The sequence below is a fragment of the Chaetodon trifascialis genome, chromosome 10, assembly GCF_039877785.1.
Source record: "Chaetodon trifascialis isolate fChaTrf1 chromosome 10, fChaTrf1.hap1, whole genome shotgun sequence".
Taxonomy (NCBI): domain Eukaryota; kingdom Metazoa; phylum Chordata; class Actinopteri; order Chaetodontiformes; family Chaetodontidae; genus Chaetodon; species Chaetodon trifascialis.
The window spans coordinates 27,270,344-27,291,440 of record NC_092065.1 but is presented as its reverse complement, the minus strand read 5'-3'; the positions used below and the strand labels follow the sequence as shown (position 1 = coordinate 27,291,440).

At 44.1% G+C, this 21,097-nt stretch overlaps 2 protein-coding genes across 2 annotated transcripts in view; both read right to left on the bottom strand.

The window, feature by feature from the left end:
- The window catches only part of LOC139337758 (peroxisomal succinyl-coenzyme A thioesterase-like), a 172,352-nt gene extending 157,363 nt beyond the window's left edge, over positions 1–14,989 (bottom strand). Inside the window, exon 1 of the mRNA XM_070972501.1 lies at positions 14,951–14,989. The gene's annotated coding sequence lies outside the window, so the exon portion shown is untranslated. The remainder of the gene's footprint in view (positions 1–14,950) is intronic.
- Positions 1–19,211, bottom strand: part of LOC139337761 (chemokine-like protein TAFA-5) — a 34,214-nt gene extending 15,003 nt beyond the window's left edge. Inside the window, exons 1-2 of the mRNA XM_070972504.1 lie at positions 18,500–19,211; positions 5,057–5,206 (exon numbers count right to left, since the gene is read on the bottom strand). Of these exons, the coding sequence (XP_070828605.1) occupies positions 5,057–5,206; positions 18,500–18,590 (241 nt within the window). The 5' untranslated portion in view covers positions 18,591–19,211. The remainder of the gene's footprint in view (positions 1–5,056; positions 5,207–18,499) is intronic.
- Between the last annotated feature and the right edge of the window lie 1,886 nt (positions 19,212–21,097).

Here is a 21,097-nt window from a genome sequence, read left to right as displayed (position 1 = left end):
GGACATACTTCAACCAAAGCATAAAAAGGTCATTTTCAGAGTTAAAGAAATATTTACACGTTGGTAAACCCTCGGTCTCCTCCAGGGCACGGCGGGCAGGGGAAAGCTGCTAGCCTAGCTTAGCATGAAGAGTGCAAAGAGTGTGCTGGATTAGCTCCATCAAAGGAGGAAAAATCCACCTTCCCGCAAATCATCACCACAGATTTAAACAATCTAATGTTACACTGAGTCCACCACTATCCGACTCCCCCCCCGACAGCAGACATTTTGTCTGCCATTTTTTGGTCAATTTCTTGCATTTTTCACCCTTGTGAACAACAACTTTTGGAACTCAATAGAAGCTCCTCATGGTTTTTTGATTTGATTGATCTGAGCAGCTGTAATTTGTGTGTGTTAAAGTGTTTCCTATGCAGAAAATCACTTCCTGGCCTCCATCTGCAGTTCACGCCAGAACATACGAACAACATGACGTCGTCTGCAAACAGCCTGTTTGCAGACGGTTGATGCAGCGCACTGCACAGCAAATAGATTTTGGTCATTGCCCCTCCTCCTCCTCCTCCTTCGTCATACTCTTCTTCTATTTTCAGAGGTGGCTGACGTCCAGACGTGTGTGTGAAAACCAGCGAATGTGTGTGAGTGTGAGACAAACGCTAACATGACATGATGGAGCAGAGATGCTGAACGCTGATTGGACGTCAACTGACAATGTGTATAATATTGACACATGGAAACACTTCGCCGCCTACCTCCGCACCGAGCGCGCTCAGATTCCCCCCCGAGACACAATGGAAGGTGTGAGAGAGCAGAGCGGCAGGAAGCAGCGGCGCCCTGTTTGCTTAGTCCTGAGAGGACGACTTGTAATCACAGTTTCCTGCTGAGGACGAGGACGGAAGCCGACGGTGACCGTCAACGTCTCCGCTGAGCGAGCGCGCCGCACGCTTCCCTCCAAAATGGCTCCATTACCTCAGTGGTGTCTGAGCGTTTTATCAGACCCCTCGCAGAGGCTGGAAATGCTGCTGTTTCCTGAACTCAGCTGGAAACGTTCAGACTGAACACATCAACTCAGAGAGAACTAGACAAAATGTCCAACCAGGACCCAACACAAAGCCTGAGCCGAAAAATTCCAGGGTCGCACTCACAAAATGACACAAAAATCCAGATTTTTGACGTTTTTAAGCTCAAAATAGTGATCTGTTTTTTCCTTTTCAAATCTTTTACAGTGTAAAACTGAAAAAAATCACATCCTCGACTTTCTCGTGTGACCAGGGTTCAGCGCCTCGCTCGAGGTCACTTCACCTGGACGGGGGGAGCGCTTTTAGCTGAGTTCACTTTCAGAGTTTTCAGGCATTAAATATAGAAAAGAGTCAGAAACGGAAACTTTCACATTAACAGTGTTGTGGATTAATCTCAGGTGTAAGTGAACACCTGAACACCTGCGAGCGCTGCATCAGCATGCTGATTAATGAACAGCCACAACGCAGATCCATCCGCCGCCGCCGCTCAGCGCAGTTCATTTATCCAAAAACAGAGGAGGCCATTTTGTAATCACTTCATTCATCAAAGACGGCGTCCAGAAGGAGGGACACTGCCTCGTCCCCCGAGGACGACAGGAACGGGGGAGGAAAGAAGGACGAACAAACAAAAAGGAAATGAGGCAAAAAACAAACAGATGGAGGAAAGAAGTGGACACGGAAGCCATTACTCCTCCTGTAAACGACGGACAGATCGAGTCTGATGAGCTGCAGAGGGAAAGAAAATCCTCATCACTTTTCTTCTTCTTCTTCTTTCTCCTCCCGTTTCGCTTACTCTCCTTTTCTTCATGCTTCCCTCCTTTAATCCGCTTTCCTCTGTGCTGTCGTCCTTTACTTCGCACTTTCCTGAGGGTCTGTTTCGCTGCGTCCAGAAAGAAAAGGAGACGTCCCGTCTTAATTATGAGAAGCAGATTTTATAATCACCGTCTCAGCGACAGGAATGGTGTATTAAAATCACCAGAGGAAGACGTCATTGGTGTCTCAATCCAAGATATTCTTAGAATTACAAGACAAACATCTGATTGAAAGATTTCATGAAGATCTTTTCTTTGACTTCTCATTTTCTTACAAAATAAAAGTAGTTTTCTTTCAGATTTTATTAATAAATTCATAATAAATTCATTTGCTGCTTCGTTAATATTTCCTTTCCTTCCGTCCGTATTTTCTTTCCTCTCTGGTGTCTTCAGGTCTTAGGTCAGGTCTTCACGTCTCTCAGACTCACTCTGAACGCCTCACAGTCCCTGAACGCACCGCCTCTCTGCCCTTTTCAGTTCGTCTGCACCTGATGAGAAACAAAAAGGTCTCGTCTCTCGTTTGTTCTTTTCGCCGCAGCCTCGGAGCCTCGTGGCCTTTCTTATTCCTCGCCGTCAATCTGATGACGTCTGAGACGAAGCAGTGAAACATCATTTCATGTGAGGTGAGAAAACAGCAGCTGCTTCTTAATCCTTAGTCTTGGAACCAGGACTTGTTAAAGTCAGATGAACATTGGAGATGTGGGAGGCTGGATAAGAGCTGGTGGTCGGAGCTCTGCTGGTGGATTCGAGCCGCAGAACGACAAAAAGCGAAGCCGTCTCCTGAGATGCAAACTGACATAAATACCAACGTGCAGCCGAAAGGTCACCGAGATGCAAACGGAGGTCTGAGTTTTATTTAAGACGTCTGAGCACTGACGGCGCTCTGGCTTTGAAAACACCTGGAAAGTAAAATAGTTTTTGTGAAACACAGATGCATTAAAATAAGAATGGAAATTTAAAGGAGGTGCAGAGCATGAAGGAAAACGTGATGCAGCAGCTGCTCCAGATTAGAAGAAATTAGAAAACTCCACAGAAAGATGCCTCGAATTTACTGTGAAAAACAAAAATACACAAAAAGATGCATTCAATGACTCGTCACATTTCCGCATCAGAGGGAAATACTTTAAAATACTTCAGTACTTTTTATTGCACTGTACTAATTTAACAGCTTTTGTAAAAGTACATTTTCTCACCGATACTTGTGTACTTTTACTTCAGTACATTCCTATTTTTAATTTGTGGCGTTGCTACTTTCACAATGATCTGAATGCTTCTCGTGCAGCTCTCATGATGTGAGCGTGGAAAGTTTTTTGTTTGTGTTGTTGAAATAAAGTTTTTTTAAAAAACTTTGGAGCTCGTGTTACCTGAGATTGCAACAGAAAACACAAACTGACATAAATACCAACACGCAGCTCTGCAAAGGTCACAGAAAACTCACATGGAGGATCAAGTTTGCACTGAATACTTTGGGAAATCCAACTTTCTCTGTTGACAATAATCTGTTGTTCATATTGATCGAGACTCAGAATGATCAATACATCAGATCTGTCTGCTCACCCTCACACATGTTTAGCTCTAATGTGTTTTTTTATTGAAGTCTTCACGGCCTTTAGCATCACTAACATTTGTATTTGTGTTCTCTAATGGGCTTCACACTACACGTCCAAAAGTATGTGTCAAGTGTCCCATACGGCTGCAATGGTCAGCTGTCCACATACTTTTGTCCATGTAGCAGCTCAATGTTTAACAGTTATTTACGGTTGTTTTGTTAAAGATAACTAACTGATGAAAGGAAACGTTCATCCACGGCATCGAAGAGGTCACTGAGAGTTCACGCAGGTTTGCTTTTAGCTCGAGACGTTCAGGGAGGACAAGAAAATTGGAAAACAGGAAGCTGCTGATGAGGCTCAGAAAACAGGTCGCAGCCACCAGCAGCTGAAAATATCCTCCCAAAGCAGCAGAGCACGGACAGCTCCACCTTTAACCTGTTCAGCTCCATCAGCTCCACCTTTAACCTGTTCAGCTCCATCAGCTCCACCTTCAATCTGTTCAGCTCCACCTTTAACCCATTCAGCTCCATCAGCTCCACCTTTAACCTGTAAAGTTGAGTGATGTTTTAAAGAGGAACGCCACACTAAATAATTCCTTCCTGCGCTGTTCATATGATCACATGTACAGTGTGATGTGATGTTAACAGGCGACCGATGAACAACGTAAAGTTTTTCACTGGTTAGATAAAAATCTGAAAATGATAATTTGGACACTTTGTCTCAATTGTTTTCATCCTGATTGTAGGAAATCAATGCTGATGAGAGGAAAAACTAACATCAAGACAAAGCTGAAGGAGAAAATATCTGAAGCCATTCAACTGAAGAGAAAGCAGCACAGCAGGAGAGACTGCAGAGGTTTTTTAACTCAGCTCGAAAACTGCTCGCAGTCTGACAATCAATAGCAGAGGCTGCAAATCCCTGCAGAGCAGACGAGTCCCTCCAGCTGCTGTCGTTGTCTCCAGATGGCAGAAAGAGAAAAGAGGAGACGCTGATGAAATGCAATGCAACTGTGTGCCGTTCCCATCTGGGCCGTGACTTTGTGAACCCCGCAGTCCAGATGAAGAGATGTGGAGGATTTAGAGGGAAGCTGCAGGTATCTGTGTGTTTGTTCCCGTCGTTAAGTTCGAGCCTCTGGCTGTGAACCGACTGCCAGTCGCACAGAAGACTCTGCATACCATATCTTAGCTGACAAAAATCCCTTAAAATACCCTTAATTAGTTCTTAATTTACCCCTAAAGACACAGGAAACACCTCCGTCATCCAAGGTCTTTGTCAAGAATCAGAAAACAATATATATGGGAGAAATGGGTGATGAGGTCGAGCACAGGCGGGAATAAAAAGCTTGTTTGAACACTGTGGAAGTCGGAATGCAACACAATAGATTTACGGAGGAAGTCAGGTGACGTCAGAGCCATTAAATCCACGTCAGGAGGAGGTCGAGGTCGACGGATGCGTCAACAAAACGCCGGACAGTAACAACGACAATCAACGTTTTTCAACTGTTGTTCCAGAACCTTAACCACGTGTTTATTTTTATAACAATAATGATGAAGGTCCTGGCCCCTTAACCCTGGCGCTATCATCGGACTACAGATTTACCCTTCGACAGTGATCTGTGATGGTTGACGAAGGTACAGATTGTCCTTCGCTGTGTGCTGTCAGAGGACGGCGAGCGTCTTACCGTCGACGCAGGCCGGTCTGGCTCGTGTCGTCCCGGCGATCTGTCCCTTCCTGCAGGCGCAGCGGGCCGTCTGCCGGGCGATGGTCCTCCTCGGCTGACTGCTGTCCCGGTCCAGAGTCACGATCTCACAGGTCCCCGCCGCCAGCTGACCTGAGGGCCACACGGAGGGAAATCATGCACATTTATGTTTAACTGTTTTTGCTTCGATGACGAAAGTTTAACATTCACAAACATTTGATCTCACGTTGCAGTGACCTCAGCTTGAGAAGAAGGAGGGCTGGTTCACACCGTGATGCAAAATGAGGTATTCTGTATGACTGCATGAAACCACCGAAAGACCAAAGAAAGCTGAATGAAGGGATGGAGGTTCAGCTGAACGCTTTGACACCGCGTCCACTTCTCTATTAGTCTCCACTGGCTTCAGTTCTCCTGATAGTCACCACAGTTTGATTTCCACATGGGTACCCAAGCTTCACTGTCTTCAGGTCTGAATGACCTTTTCTTCTCTGCTTTTGGAGGAAGTATCTGGACTGTATATAAATATATATGTGGAAGTAAAAATGGCGTCAACACCAATTAATACGAGCTGTCTTGTAAATGCAAAGGCCTGTGGGTAAGATGTCATTATCCAGCTGATGTTCCCACATACAGATCACATGGATCACACAGGGGATGATTAATAATTAGGATCTCTGTGATTTGATATTGAGGGGAGACACAGTTCAACCTCTGGACTCATCAGCTGAATTTCCTTCATTAGCGTCACATCAGACGAACTGCTGCTGACAGACGGACTGGAAGTAAAATCATGTTTTTTTTACTTTTTCTGAAGAGACAAATTATTATTGATGGAAAGTGGTCAAATGACGACCACCGAAGTCTGCAAGATGGTGGTTTAAGACCAGACGAGCAAGTTTTAAAATTAAACAGAAAGACGTGTTTTTCTTCGCTCTGCGGCGGCGATGCTGAACGAGCTTTAAAACAGCGTTCAGCGTCTGACTGACGGCGGCTGCTGGACGTCTGACTGACTGACGGCTCATTATTTTCAGTTGGTTTAGACCTCCTCCTAAAACCCCTGAAGAACAGACAAATCTTCCTCAGGGACCTCATCAAGAGCACATGAAACCTCTTCAAAGATGGAAAGGGGACCTCTAAAAACCTCCACCAGACCCTTGAGTCTACAGCCGATGCTTCAGCACAATGCTAACGTTTGCAAATTAGCATTAAACAGGAAGTACATCGTCATTAGTTTTGCAGGTCATAAATCAAAATACTGGATTGATATTTTGACCTGATGGGGGCGCTAATGAGATAATTATGAGGTCAGCTAGGTTGTTGAAATTCATCCTGAGGGGGACGTGGAAACTTTACCAAGTTTCATGTCTCAACATGCGACAGATTTCACTCTGAGAACGACAGACAAACATCTGGTTCAACGTATGGAAATAAACAAAGAGTTCAGCGGAGACAGAGGCTGGATGACGGGGGGATGGATTTTAGGTGAGTCAGGGGGGACAGAAGCCTCGGGAAATGGGGGTGGGCTGCATTTGGTTGCTGTGGCGACAGCAGAAGCCCCCCCTGCATGCTGATGAACTGTCATCAATAGAGCTATGGACCGTCCCCTCCTCAGGAAGGACTGGACCTACAACAACCAGGACATCAGAGTGAGGAGAACAGAGGGAGGACATCTACAGACAGACGGAGGTCAGAGGGGTTGGAGCAGGAAAAAACAACATCCTCCTCCTCTTCCTCCTCCTCCTCCTCCTCCTCAGCATCAGCAGGAGTTCATTTAACACGAGTCTTTCTAAGAAACTACTCAAGAGGTTCAACACAGTCTGCGATTCAGCAGCTGGTCGTTTCCTGTCTGAGAAAACACAGGAGTCGTTCTTCTCACACACATGATACACACAGTTTTAGATTCAGCTTGACTCATGTTTTGTCTCTGATCTTCATCATTAATCTGCTTCATCACAGAAAAAAGACTTTCTTTTAAGCTTTCTTCAGTACCAAAGCAGTCCGCTGATAGTTGTCTGTGAATCCATCGATACACTGCAAACAGGAACAGCTAATAGTCCAATGCTGCCAAGCGCCCAAAGCATAACTCCAAGGTGACATCACACTTCCTGTTCACATCCCCCAGTGCATTATGGGAACTGTAAAATCAATCAAAATGACTATTTTCATGTTGCATTATCAATATATTTTTGGTACTTTTCAGGCTCAGCGTGTCTCATGAGGTTGTGTCAGATATTTCTGGAGCACTGAATCTCTCCTCTGTTCATTCATTTATAGATATTTATTAAAATTTAAAACTAAAAAGCTTATCTTTAGTTAAGGAGATCATCAAAAGCTCTGGAAGACGGTTTCAAAAACAGTTTTTCTGCTGCTTTCAGTCGCGGCCGTTTGAAGTCCAGACCGGCGAGGTGAAAAGCTTCAGCTGTCGGCCTGAAACGTGACGCAGCAGCACTTTTGATGTGGTGGGCAGCGTTCGCTGTCAGCAGTGAAACATGACTGAAGTGCTGTTGTCTCTGTCGCTGCCGTCCGTCAGGTGAGTTTTCACTCAGGTGGATTAACACAGAAAATCGGCCGTTTGTTCAGGAACAAGACGGAATCAAAACAGTGTAGAAAGACATGAAAGGTCCAATAAAACGTCTCAGTGTGGAAACAAACTACCTCCATAAAATGAGATGTAAGACAGAGCTACAGTGTCACCTCAACAGAAACTAAACCAATTTACAAACCAAGCGGGACGCCTCAGCCCTGGACCAGTCTTAAATCTGAGATTATAATCCTGATAATGTCATTTGGACGACAGCCCTCAAAATTTACAAATAAAAATATTAAGAAACAAAAAGTGCCAACAATTATGAGTTTTGTTTAATTAATTTTTCATCCCAAAAAAATCTTTACTATTATGTTTTGCAGTTTATTTTTTTATTTTGGAGGTGTACAGTATTTAGATGTGTGAAGGCGTCACTTTGGGCTCATTCTGACCTCATTTCTCATATTTCCAGAATGTTTCCAAACCAAACGATCGATCGATCGATGGAGAAAATCATTGATCAGCAGGATCAGACAGAAGAGGACAGCAGTCACAGGGGGCATTTCACAGCACTTTTACTTTTGATACTTGAAGTACATTTTCCCGATTGTACTTTTTTCTTCAATAACAGGACCTTTCCTCGGTATTTGGTGTCTTTGGTACTTTTACACTGAATATTTCCTCCTCCACTGCTTAACACAGCTCCGATAAGGCCGTCACTGAATTAAATATATTAAACAGCTCATGAAAAAGTTTTCAGAGAGTTCAAACACACAAAAAAAACACTGAAATTCAAAATCATACATCGAGTTGAAGGTGATTATTTAAGAGGCTGAAATAAACTCAGAAGCACAGAAAGCTTCAGAGGAGCTGAACCTCGTCCCACACCTTTGACCTCCAGATTAAAGGATTCACTCAGAAAAGGAGTTTGATGAAATCTGGATTGAACAGGTTGAATTTTCCTCAGTTCAGATCTAAATGTTGAGACTCTGCAGTTTTAATGAAGCTCATAATTTCATCTGACGGGCTGCATTAACACGACTGCTGCTTCCTGTCTGATGTGTTCTCCTGTTAGCCTCCAGGCTACGTGGAAGCTAATAAACTATCTCATCTCTGCCTGAGAGCTGCCGCGATGAGGGTTACCACCTCCTCCTCCTCCTCCTCCTCCTCCTTGTCTGTACAGGCAGTCTGACCTCTGTGAGCTCCGTCGAATCAGCAGTTTATGTACATTCATGTTTAAAGGGTCAAAGGTCAGTCTGACAGCCAGTGACAGGACATAAAGAGGAGAGGAAACTTTAACCTTCAGTCCTCTGAGTGCGATCTTGATACAAAGGTCAAAGGTCAAAAGATGGCAGCCAACACACAAACACACACACACACACACACACACACACACACACACACACACACACACACACACACACACACACACACACACACACACAGGAAACAGCAGCTCAGTGAGCCTGAATGTCTGAAAATCTGTTCTGCAACGGCAACTAATAATTAGAGAGGAGAGAAAGAAAAAGCCGCTCAGACTGTTTTTCTCATGAGAAAATGTTTTTAATGAACGGATCAATGCAGCACATTTCTTTTCTGGTGACTGCAGCTAAAGCCTGATTAGCGTTGTTATGTTTAGACGACTCAGAGCTCTCGACCTCGACCCTTATTCCCTCTGTGGGCAAAGAGTTGGATGAAAGCTAATGCCAGAAGCCAGTTAGCTTAGTTTAGCATAAAGACTGGAAACCAGGGGGAACAGCTAGCCTCGCTCTGCCCACTACCACCTTTGCTGTTTTTCAGGGGTTATACACAGGGCTGGTTATCGGCTATGAGTAGCTGCGAGGCAGCCAGCAGGGACCACAGGAAGTTACAAAGAAACAGTCCGACATGACCTCAGTAAGACTGTGGATTCAGCGCACAGACTTTTAGAGGTGTTGGTATTGAACAAGCACGTTCCAGTTTGTATGCTAAGCTAAGCTAACTGGTTTCTGACTTCATATTTAGCAAACTGCAGAGACAATAGAAAGTAGCTCAGAGCTGCTGTGACCGAACAGTTCCAGTATGTTCCCTGCTAGCTAGCATGTTAGCAGTTAGCTCACCCAATATGGTAGTTCATCAAGGTGTCACCAAACTTCTTGAACCAAGCTGTGCAGATTAAATTCTGTGCTATTTTATTCTTTAAACTCAAGTTTAAACCGTAGCTTAGAGGGTGAAAAAGAAATTAAAGGTCATATCAGCAGAATCAGGGTCAGACTGTCAGTGAAACAGCTGCAGCGTGTTTTTAAACCTCACAGGTCGACTTTTCCATCTCAGTGACCCTGAACCCTCGGAGGTGCTGAGACTGAGCGTTCTGGAGCTTTCTGCAGTAATTGGGATTCAGCCTGCACGTAGATGATGTAAGAGGTGTCCCATGGTAACCCGAGCCCGGTTCCTCGTTAGCTGCAGCTCATCGCCGGCCTTCTTCCATGTGCTGCAGCTCACCGGGATGAAAAAGCTATTGTTTTTCTTGTGTCCAGCAGATGCTGAGAGAAGACAACAGCACGTTCGCTGTGAACATGATTGAAAATTAAATTAAAAAACACAACAATAATCTGACAGAGCGCAGAAATGTGATGACTGAGGCTCACTGCTGCTGCATTCAAACTTTTCACTGCTGGACGTCTTTAATGAATAAAAACACTCCGTTCACTTCGAGCTGCATCAGCATGAACATGAATGAGTTCGGTTTACAAAGTGAAACAGGCTGCGGGAGGTTTATCAGCTGAGAGTCGACACAAATTCTGAGCTAATTAACTGCGCTTCAAAGCCTGTTTACACCACGAGCATGAAGCCGCCTCATTTCTGACAGACATGAAATCTGATGTGGATATTTCTGCTCCCAATGATTCAGTGACTTTTCCTCTAATGTCAAACTAAACTAAAGCAAAGGTGGAGTTTGTCACTTAAACTCAGCGGCGGTTTTAACACAGTTTGTCCTGCTGTCTGTTCAGAGCTGCTTTCATCTTTCTCTCTGAGGCTCACATCGGTTTGCGTCTCACTGTCTGCATGCTCTCTGGTTAACTTACCGTTTCTGTTTGCTTGCACATTTGCAGCCGGACTTGCTGCACATTAAAAATAAAATGGTGTAATAAACAGTAATATGACGTATTGAGCAGCAGTGAAATTGAATGAAAATTGAAATTTGTGAACTGAAACTTCAGACTTTACAATGCGAGGCCCTTGAAGGTCCCACACTGTGTGCGACTGTGCCTTTAAATGAGCCGTCAGGACACCTGCAAGGTTGTGATGTCACAACTATACAGTCACCGCCCTCTGCCACGCCCCCAGCAGAAGACGTTGGCTGGTACCAGTTTAGGCCTGTGAGAGCTGACCAATCACAGCAGACTGGTCTTAAAGAGACAGGCACTAGTGTACTAGTGCAGGTGCTGCAGCAATGAACAGCAAAGTGATTTCTGAGTGTTAAAGCAGGAAAACATTTCTTTAATTCATGTTTTCTTCACTGTGTTTTTCTACTTACAGAAGTTTTAAATCTGAACTAAAGTTTCCACAATAAGGTCCAGAGAAAACTCAACCTGCTGATGAAGAAGCTCAGATTAAAAGCTAGGAAGTAGATCTTGAGTTCAGATAACTTCACAAAGTCAAGAATAAACTTTAGTTGCTTTGTGATGGAAAATTCTGTCTATTATGTTTCTATGCGTCACCTGAAAACACATAAAACCTAAACATCATCTTTCAGTTTCCTGCCGACAGTCAGATTTAGTTTTAAAAAAAGGAAAATATTTTTTCTTCAACTAAAAGTCGTCAGATCTTCTTTGTAAACTTCAGTTTTGACAATGCAGTTTTTCCACCTGCAGGAAAATCTTTACTACCTTCATAAAGAAAATCCACCACAGATGATGTCTTATTTAAGTTTTTATATCTTTTAAAACTTTTTCATTATTATTCCTTTTACAGCAGTAAACTGGCTGTGATGACTTCCTGCCTGCAGGGATCAATTTCCTCCCTCTGATCTCTGCAGTTTGTCTCTGCAGTAAAACTCTTGTACATTTATTTGACTTTGGGATTCGCTTGAATGAATCGCAGATGAAACTCGGCGTCGTGCCTGTGGCTGCGTCAGGACTCCAACCAGCTCGCTCACATTATGGCAGAATAATGAAATTACAATGTGTTGTTTCTCTGCTCACGCCGCTGTTTTCTCAATTGCAGCCAACATGTAATCTATTCATGAGACAGAGGAAGCTGACATCTGTTTGACGGCTTCTGCCTGAGCTTTTATTATCCGTCATCTCTTTTAAATTCCCTGCAAATTGAATATAAGAATGAGAATGACAGCGCAGGAAAACTGGAGTCGCTGTGTTTGTCCTGAGACTGAAGACAGAGGAATAATGATGAGGCTGAAATTGGTTTTGACGCAACGCGGCGGCTGTTTTCTGATCCTCAGATGACAGTTAATGAGGCTTTGCAGCAGGAGACAAATCCAGAATCCAACATGAGGTTGGACACAAAGTCTCTGAGGCCGTTTGGAAACAAGAAGGACTTGAACTTGAGTCTTTCCTTTTGTTTTAAAGAAGTGATGCGAAGAGGCCTCGAAACAAAAAGATCAGACGGGCTGCGAACACTTGGCTCATAAACCAGAAATCAGTCAAAGTCCACCATCATGGAGGATGCTCCAGTCCCTTTAATGGGACGAGGAGCAAGGGAGTACAGGTGACGGTAACGCCCCTTCTGGAGGAATCTGTTCACTGATTGGTCAGCTGATCTTTATTAATACAAAGGGGTGTTGACGATAACACAAAACAAAAGGTTGATGATTTGAGTTTGGTGCAGGCTTTTGTGTTCATATGTGTGAGACCAGAGGAGTGTGAAGGTGTCTGAGGAGGAAGAAAAATGATGATGCATAAATTTATTAAGAAAAAGTGGGCAAAAAAGAAAATAAATACTTATATATGTGCACATACACACACGTACGTATCTAATATAATATCTGGTCTGCTGTGGAAATATCATTATTATTATTGCACAGTCTCTCAGGGCAGATCTGGCAAACATTATTCCAGCTTCTTCATAAAGGAAAAATCACTCGATGTGATTCAGTCTCAATAATGACTGAATCAAAAAAGATTTTTCATTCATCTCTGAGGTCTCTCCAAATGTTTGTCCTCCCCAGCAGCACAGTTGTGGTTATTCTTCAGTGATTATATCAGATTTTCTGCACCGGCGGCCTTTCCTAAACAAATTATGGATTTTATTTAAAGCATTTATGTCTGTTTTTAAGCTTTATCCTGTTCTTTCATATATTTTCATATCGATGATGAGAGCGTTTTTCATAAAAGCCGGAGTCAAGAAAACACTTAAAAGAAAGCGCTGAAACTGCATTTTAATGAAAGTCTTTGTGTTTTATTATAAATCTAATCTTTGTGCATAAATTTCACAAACTCTTCCACTGATGTCAGCGTCTTTGATTATTTTTTTGGCACAGTCCCCTGAACAATCACAACTTTTCTTTAACTTACAGTAATCACTTAAATTAATATTGTACTATTTTTAAATAGGGATTTATATTTGCTATAATTATCACAGTTGAATCATAGCTTTAATTATTACTTATTGATTTATTTTCTATGAACCTGGATGTTGATTTGCAGGATAATGCAACACATAAGGACGTCTTAAATCAACCGTCTCACTGCCAGCTCATCACATGTAGACGCCTGGTCAGGACTGGGCTAGAGGTCGCATGTTAGCATCATTCTTTAACATGCAGTGTCACCTGCCTGATCTTTGCTGAGCAGAATGTTGGACACAAGCACCAAAACAAGAGCCCAGAAAGACCTCACGGGTCTTTCACAGAGTCGGTTCAGGCAGGAAAAAGCTCTGCTTCCTCAGAGTTTGATGCAGAAACTCAGTTTCTGTTTGCATCGTGTGCAGATGTTTCAGCTAGTAAGAGCTGCTGCAGGAAAAAGAAAATCATAAAATGCAGCAGCTGCTCATTGAAATTCAACTGGAGCTCAGACAGACTCAGCTGAGCAGGTTGAGGTTTACTGTGATGCTGCAGAAGCTCTTATTTTGAAAAGGCTGGGACGTTTTCAGGTTTTGAGGTCGAGGTGAGATTAAAATAAGAGAAAAAGCTTTTCGGTCATGTTCTGTACTGACGGCTGACGTTGGCATGAATTTATTTACACCACGTTCAGTTGAATTCCTGAATATTTACTCTGGTTTAAATTTTTTTCATAAGTGAAATCAGCAGCTTGTCTTTCTGACTTCAGCCCCTGAGTTTCCTGTATTTCCTGCCGTTGTCGCTGCAGAGGCTCTTATTGTGAAGTCTGTCAGTGTCAGCGCTGATTCCTCGTCACGCAGCGGTCGATCATCTTGTCTTTGTCTTTGAGGGTCGGGACGTTTACAGTCTTGCAGTTGGGGTGGGGTTTAATTGTTAAATACAGTCACGCTCAGCGACGAGTCGCTCGCTGATGTTCCTGCTCCAGATGAATTTATTAAAATCCAATTACAGCCTCTGCAGGTTTTGCTCTGTTAATTTTTGTTTGTGTTTGTGTTTTTATTCCTCTTCTCAGCTGCTGATTTTCTCTTTCACTCAGACGCAGTGTGTTCATAATTCCCATGAATATGTGCTCGACTTAATGGAGCATTGAGAATTCATTTGGACTCTGAAGGCTCCTTAGGTAAGCTTTCTACACCGTAGGCACAGCAGTGAATCAGCTGCATAATAGGCTTGTTTCCAGGATCTAAATGAGCTACACGAGCAGGCAGAGAAAAGAAAAGAGGAAGTTAGTCAACAAAGAGCGTGAGGGAATTAAATTCAGTCCACAGTTTGTGCTCATTAGAGCTTCTCACATTGAAGACGAGACAACAGACTGAAACCGATTCGTTAAAGGTTCGTTTGATTTCCTGTTTGGGACGTGAGCTCCAGTATATCTCTGTGCTGACATTAAACGTTTACATGCCACTTTGTGTAATATTAGCAGGTGTGTGTACTAATCTGGTAATATCACAGATTAACATGAACCGATGGACCTTGCGTCTCTTCAAAATAAGAGCCTCTGCAGCGTCACGGGAAACCTCGACCTGCTCAGATGAGTCTGTTAGAGCTCTGCTGCATTTCAATGAGCAGCTGCTGGATTTTATGGTTTTCCTCTGATTACCTGAATCATCTGCATACGAGGGCGAGAGTTGGGTTGGTTAAATCAGTCACATTTGTGGGGTCTTCGACAGGTGAGCCGGTGGGATTTACAGCAGGCAAACAGATGATTTCATGTCAGGTAAGTCCACTGCTTAGCCCTCAGCTCAGAGGTTTTCTCACCTGCTTTCAGGGTCAAACTAAATTATCAAACACCAACCTCTGCGATGGCTGAACTGCTTCTCTTTGGCGAAGCTTTTGATGTGAGATGGTAGTGATGACGATGATGATGATGATGCTCGCAGCTTGTTTTCCAGGTTTGGGTCAGTTTTGCGACCTTCAGCACACGCCTCCTCAGAGAGGGAAAAGCCTGAGCTCGCAGAGCTGCAGCAGAGGGAGGTCGTTGCAGCTCAGTGATTTGGTGTTGCAGCTCGTCAGAAACAACAGCTGCTTCCACGTTAAACAGAAAATGTTCACTTCCTTCAGTCGACTCTTCGTGTCCTGAAACCTCTCACCAAATCAGCAGCTTTTGTTCCTGCAGAGGAGGAACATGGTCAGTGTTTCCTGTTTCCAGCTGCACCTCCCACAGCTTTGACAGATCCTAAACAGACTGTGGTCACGATTAAAACGCTCAGAAACCAACAGCGATCCAACAGGTTGGTGACCCGTTCGTCCACCCCGACCTCCTCCTGACTGGGCGGCCTTGCCATCACACGACTTGACAACAACAACATCAAAGCTATAAGAACAGCTTGACTATGAACCAGAACCAAGAGGAGAGAGCACATCAGCCCAGTTTTAACTTCCTGTAACATTCAGGGTTGATTTTAAGGTCCTCCTCCTCGTATACAAGCCCTCAGTGGACCAGGGCCGAGCAACATCACCAACTCCCTCTGTTATTATTTGCCTTCATGAACTCTGTGATCATCTGCTGCTGGTTTATTGGAGGTTTCCAAAGAAAACTGGGGATGCAGCCTTTGTCCATTACGCCCCAAAGCTCTGCAGATATCAGGGAAGCAGCTCGCTGAATCTTTTCAAAAGAAAGCCAAACACTGATCGCTTTAGCCTTTCACCAGCTCTGACTTCCTGACGCGGGTCTGAACCTTTTGTGCTTTGCTCACACACTGCTGCACTTCTTTTAAAATGTTGTATTTTACTTGATTTTATGCATTCAGCGTAATCTATTTTAACCTACCTAAATCCCTCATTTTATGCTGTGATTTGCCTTATTCTGCTCTATTTTTGGTTTGTGGTTTTATGCATTGTCTTCATTGTTATTTTCATCCTTATCTCCATCTTATTTTAAATTCATTTTTTATCTGGTTTATGTCCATTCTGTCTTTTCTATGTGAAGCACTCACTTGGTGCATGTCCTTTCTTTCTTGTAAAACACTTTGAGCTGCAATTCCTGTATGAAAAGTGCTGTACAAATAAAGTTTATTATTCTTATTCTTATGAAATAAACGTTGGTGGAGTGGCTCTTTAATCCTGATAATTGAACATGTAGCTGCATGGAAATGTTACTGCGTCCCTCATATCTCTTTTGAAAAAGACCTGAAGGTTCAAACAGGAACATAAACAGGAAAAATCTCTTGATGTTGTCTGAAATCAAAACTCTTTGACTCAGAATGTGTGTTTAATTCAGTGTTTGTACTCCACGCTGTCCTCTTCATTTTACATTTCTAATTTTTTGGAGTCATTAACGCCGCCGCTCTCCCGCCGAGCATCTCACTGAGGGATAAATTCAACATTACAGCAGCCTCTGATAATGAGCTGCACACAAACCGACCCAGACACCCAAACACCACCACCGCTGCACAAACCATCACTGAGGGCTGATGCTCAGATGAGGCTTTGATACTCGACTTCTGAGCTCCAGAACAAAACCAAAGCCTCGTGCTGAACAGATGGACCCGTTCTGTAGATTAGAAACACACATCGCTGTGCTGAAGGCTGCGTTTTCAGGCGACAGGTAAATGCAGCTACGTGTTGCTACCAGTCTATAGAGTATATAAGCTACAGGATAGTGTTGTATTGAGTGTTTAAAGTAAATAGTTTGGAGAATATTAGAGATCCAAGATGAAACTGTCAGAAGGGACTTAAAGAAAAAGGTGCAGTTACATATCTGTGTGTTACTTCAGCACCACGGACAGCAGCATGGATTTACTGATACCCAGCACAGTGAGACTGCTAACATTCAGAGTCGTGGTCGGGGTTAAAGGTTCAAACTAAGACAAACCTCAGTCAGATGAAGGATCAATGAGTCAGACAGAGTAAACAAACATATTCAGCTCCACAAGCCCCCCGAGAGAGGGGCAGGTCATCCAGATGACTGACCGTGAGCATCATGCTCTGTTAGTAGAGCTATACGTATGCTAGCTTTAGCATGTTAGCAGAAATGCTAACTACTTGACACACAATGCTTAGCTACACCAGCTAGCGTTCAGCCTAAATCAGTGATCAAAGAATCAAAACATGCCTCCAAACAGCATTTAAGCAGTTTATCTTTAAGAAATAACACTGAAAAGACTGAGCAACATGTTCCAGACAGGCCTGTAGTGTTTGATAACAGACGCGTAGGATTGGCTGAGGTTTTGAGTGGCAGGTGAGCTGGCCAATAACAGCCGTGGTCTGCATCTGTTCTGCTGTGACTAATCCTTGTAGCAATACTACAAGGTACTCTGTTCTGTTAGTCCTGTATTCAGCGTTTACTGAAGCAAAAGTACAAAAGTATTAACATCCAAACATACACCAAAAGTACACATCAGAATTTCAGAATAATGTACATTATACTACTGGATTATAATTGTTGATGCATTAATGTGTTCATTACTTCATGTTGCCGCTGGTAAAATCGGATCTCATTTTAATTACTTCATATAGAGCTGAGTTTCTGGTGAATTTACCCCCAGGGATCAATAAAGTCCGATCTTCATCTCTTAGTTTATCATAATTGATTTGTTAATTATATTTTATATTTCAATCTCATTCCAGCAAGTTCCGTAGTACCTGGTAAGTAAATTTACTAAATAAACATAGTGGAGATTTAAAAAGTATAATATATATTATAATAATATAATAATATTTTCTTTACACTTGTTTCACATTTGGTAGAATAAAAAATTAACCACTGTACTGAATTGTGATGATTCATCGATAATTAAAGTGATCAGCTGCAATTTATTTCTAATCTGTTTTCCTCCTTTTCAATTCATGTGTCAATCAAATGTAATTAGACTGCGGAGTGTGTGTGTGTGTGTGTGTGTGTGTGTGTGTGTGTGTGTGTGTGTGTGTGTGTGTGTGTGTGTGTGTGTGTGTGTGTGTGTGTGTGTGCTGCACGGTGAGATAGAGTCAGGTAGAGAGAGACACTGTCTCCTCTCAGTCATCTGTCTCTCATCTTTCTGGATTCTTCCAGTGAAACCCAGCGGACCTGCGCTGGAGCTCAGGCCGCCTCCTGAGCGCCTCAGCCCTGCGACAAAGCCCGGCCCGAACCCGGAGCTGCTGTAGCTGCCGTTTTATCTGACCCCCATCTCTCGCCATTTATCATCATCCAATCCGCTGCTGCACACACGCGGGACGACATGCGCGCACACTTGTACAGTTAACCCCCCAGCCCCAAAATCACCCACAAACATCAGAATAAGAACTGACTCTTTGTCGTTTTAACACCTTTTCTGTGACCTGTTGAAGCATTTTGGACACTGAGTTTGACCTCACACGCACGCGCGCACACACAGTAAGATGTCTGTGAGCAGACTACAGAGCCTACCTTCTCTCAGAATCTGGTTGTGGACGAGCAGGAGCAGCAGGAGGCAGACCGCGGCGGCAGTCAGAGCCCAGGCCAGCCGGAGGAGCTGCATGAGGGAGAGCCGCGCGGGGAGCCAAAAAGTCCAAACTCTGATTATCGGCAGGCTGGTGCCGCCTCACTGCGCCACATCCACCCCGATCCGACCCTGAGGAGGACGGAGGCGAGACACGGGTGACATCTCCCGGATATGAAACCACGCAGGAGCCTGAAGGGACAAATCCACAGTGGGGGAGATTTTAAGCAGCTCAGATGTTTCCGTTTCCCTCCCCGGACTCTCCGGGTGAAGCTGCCGGGGTCCTCGCCGCGCACTCCCCGGCGCGTCACGGTGCGCAGCGTTGGTCGGCAGCGGCAGCAGATGCCCGGGGTGATCTCCTCCACCACAGCATGTTCATCAAAACACAAAATCTGCTTCGAGTATCAAGTTTTCCAGTTGTCCGCCTCCAACTTACAGCTCTCTGCGCTTCGCATCCATCAGGAGTCTCCGTCCGCTCGTCCGCAAACTAAATCCGTCCAGGAGTGGAAAAAACGGGTCCGGCTGGAGCTGCTCAGCGGGCATGTTGCACGTTTCCCCGCCGGGTCTGTCGCCCCGCGGACCGGCTGTTCGCTGCCCGGTGCTGAGGAGCGGAGGAGGCGGAGATGCAGCTGCTGCCGCTGAAGATCCGCCGCGATCTGCAGCCTCAACAGCGACTGACACACACACACACACACACACACACACACACACACACACACACACACACACACACACACACACACACACACTCTCTCTCTCTCTCTCTCTCTCTCTCTCTCTCTCTCTCATCACGGGCTGACGTCACACCGGTTACAATAACGTGTGTCAGATCCATCCACAGGCTGCAGGACACCGGGTCTCACGCGGTCTGCAGCAGGGGCGAAAAACCGGACTCTAAGGGGGACTGGGGCAACCTGGTGTGTGTGTGTGCGTGTGTGTGTGTGTGTGTGTGTGTGTGTGCGCGCGCGCGTACAGATTGGATGAGATCTTTAAAGCATGCTTTTTCAATGGGTCTCAATAAAACACCATTCCCATTAAACCCTATTTCTAAACTGTGGTCAATTGTTAATAGATTTAATAGAAAGATTAAGTTTTGTGTTTCCAGGTTGTGAAAATTCCTGGAAACACTGCTTCAAAAACCTTCTATTATTAACATCTGTATCTCCAAACATGGTTTATTCAGAAGGGAAGAAGATTTAGTCATGGCTGGAACCAAGACTCTCAAACTCTTCAGACCAGAGTCCAGGTTTCTGGTCTCCAGTCCTTGTGTTTCTTGGTTCCTTCTTGCTGGTCTCCCTCAGTCTGGTTTCTCTTCAGCAGTTCAGGCCTGATTCAGTCTCCTCTGAACTGTCTGAGCTGCTGTTAATTGGTGATTTCTGCGGCTGGTAACTGAAATGAACTTCTCTCCTCCTGGTCTTCTTTCCCGAGGCGGTCCTCATGAGAGCCGGTTTCATCAGAGTGCTTCATGTTTTTCACGACTGCACCTGAAGACACATCTAAAGTTTTGGAAATTTTGGCAGACTGACTGACCTTCACGTCTTAAAGTAATGATCGACTCTCGTTTCTCGAGCTGAGTGATTCTTGCTATAATTTGGATTTCTACTGTAGTCATGTATTTACTGTAGAAACACTACTGAGGCACGGCACAGCTGACGGTGTCAAATGCATTAAAAAGCCAAAAAACTCCACTAATCATCTTTTGACCAGACACTAAAGCATCTTGCGCTACAGACGGCAGCTGGTGGCTCCTCTGATGTTTCACTTCCTGTAAGAGGTTTGCACTGAAGACATTTCCAAACATGGATTGACTCAAAAATGCCTTGTGTGCAATCATTTTGCATGTGTTTTGTGAAGCAGTTGAAATATCTTGCATTTAGAGGAGTCCTTGAATGTGTCATGGTCAGTTTCTTTTTTGTATATTGGTCAGTCAGGCATCAGCCGTCTGGATCTGCTATCAGCGATGAGCTCTGCAAACCAGCAAGTTTCTGCTTTTAAGTTTGGTAAAGTCAGTTAAGTTACTGTTTATTAACGCAGTTAGGACGCCACCGACAGATGCTGGTTATCTGTCGCCCTCACTGGCTGTGAAAAACAGACTGAATGTGTGTCTGCCCACACAGTTCATATCTGTAGTTAAACAGAGGAGAGGTTTATCAGTGTTTGTGGATTTCTGTGCTTTGGATGCTGCAGCAGAGACGATGCCGTCGGTTGCAGGATCTCTGACAGCTCAGTGTTTCTCCACGTCGCTGGAAAGAAGGTTTGAAAAGCTGTTTGTTAACAACTTTCTGAGTTTCCAGGAGCTGTGAGCACTGATGCATCACTTTTCATGAGGATTCAAATGAGCTCCAGCATGAGCACCAACCATATGCTACCAGAGTTATTACCATTAGTTATTAGAGAAAGGAGTGGGTTGTCCACACAGGCTTTATCTGCTGTTACAGCGACTATCTTTGCATTGTGTTTTTTGTTTGTTTGTGTGTTTGCAGCCCACATTTGGAGAGATAATTTCTTTTTGAGGACTTAAAGAATAAACTCTGGAAGCTTTATCA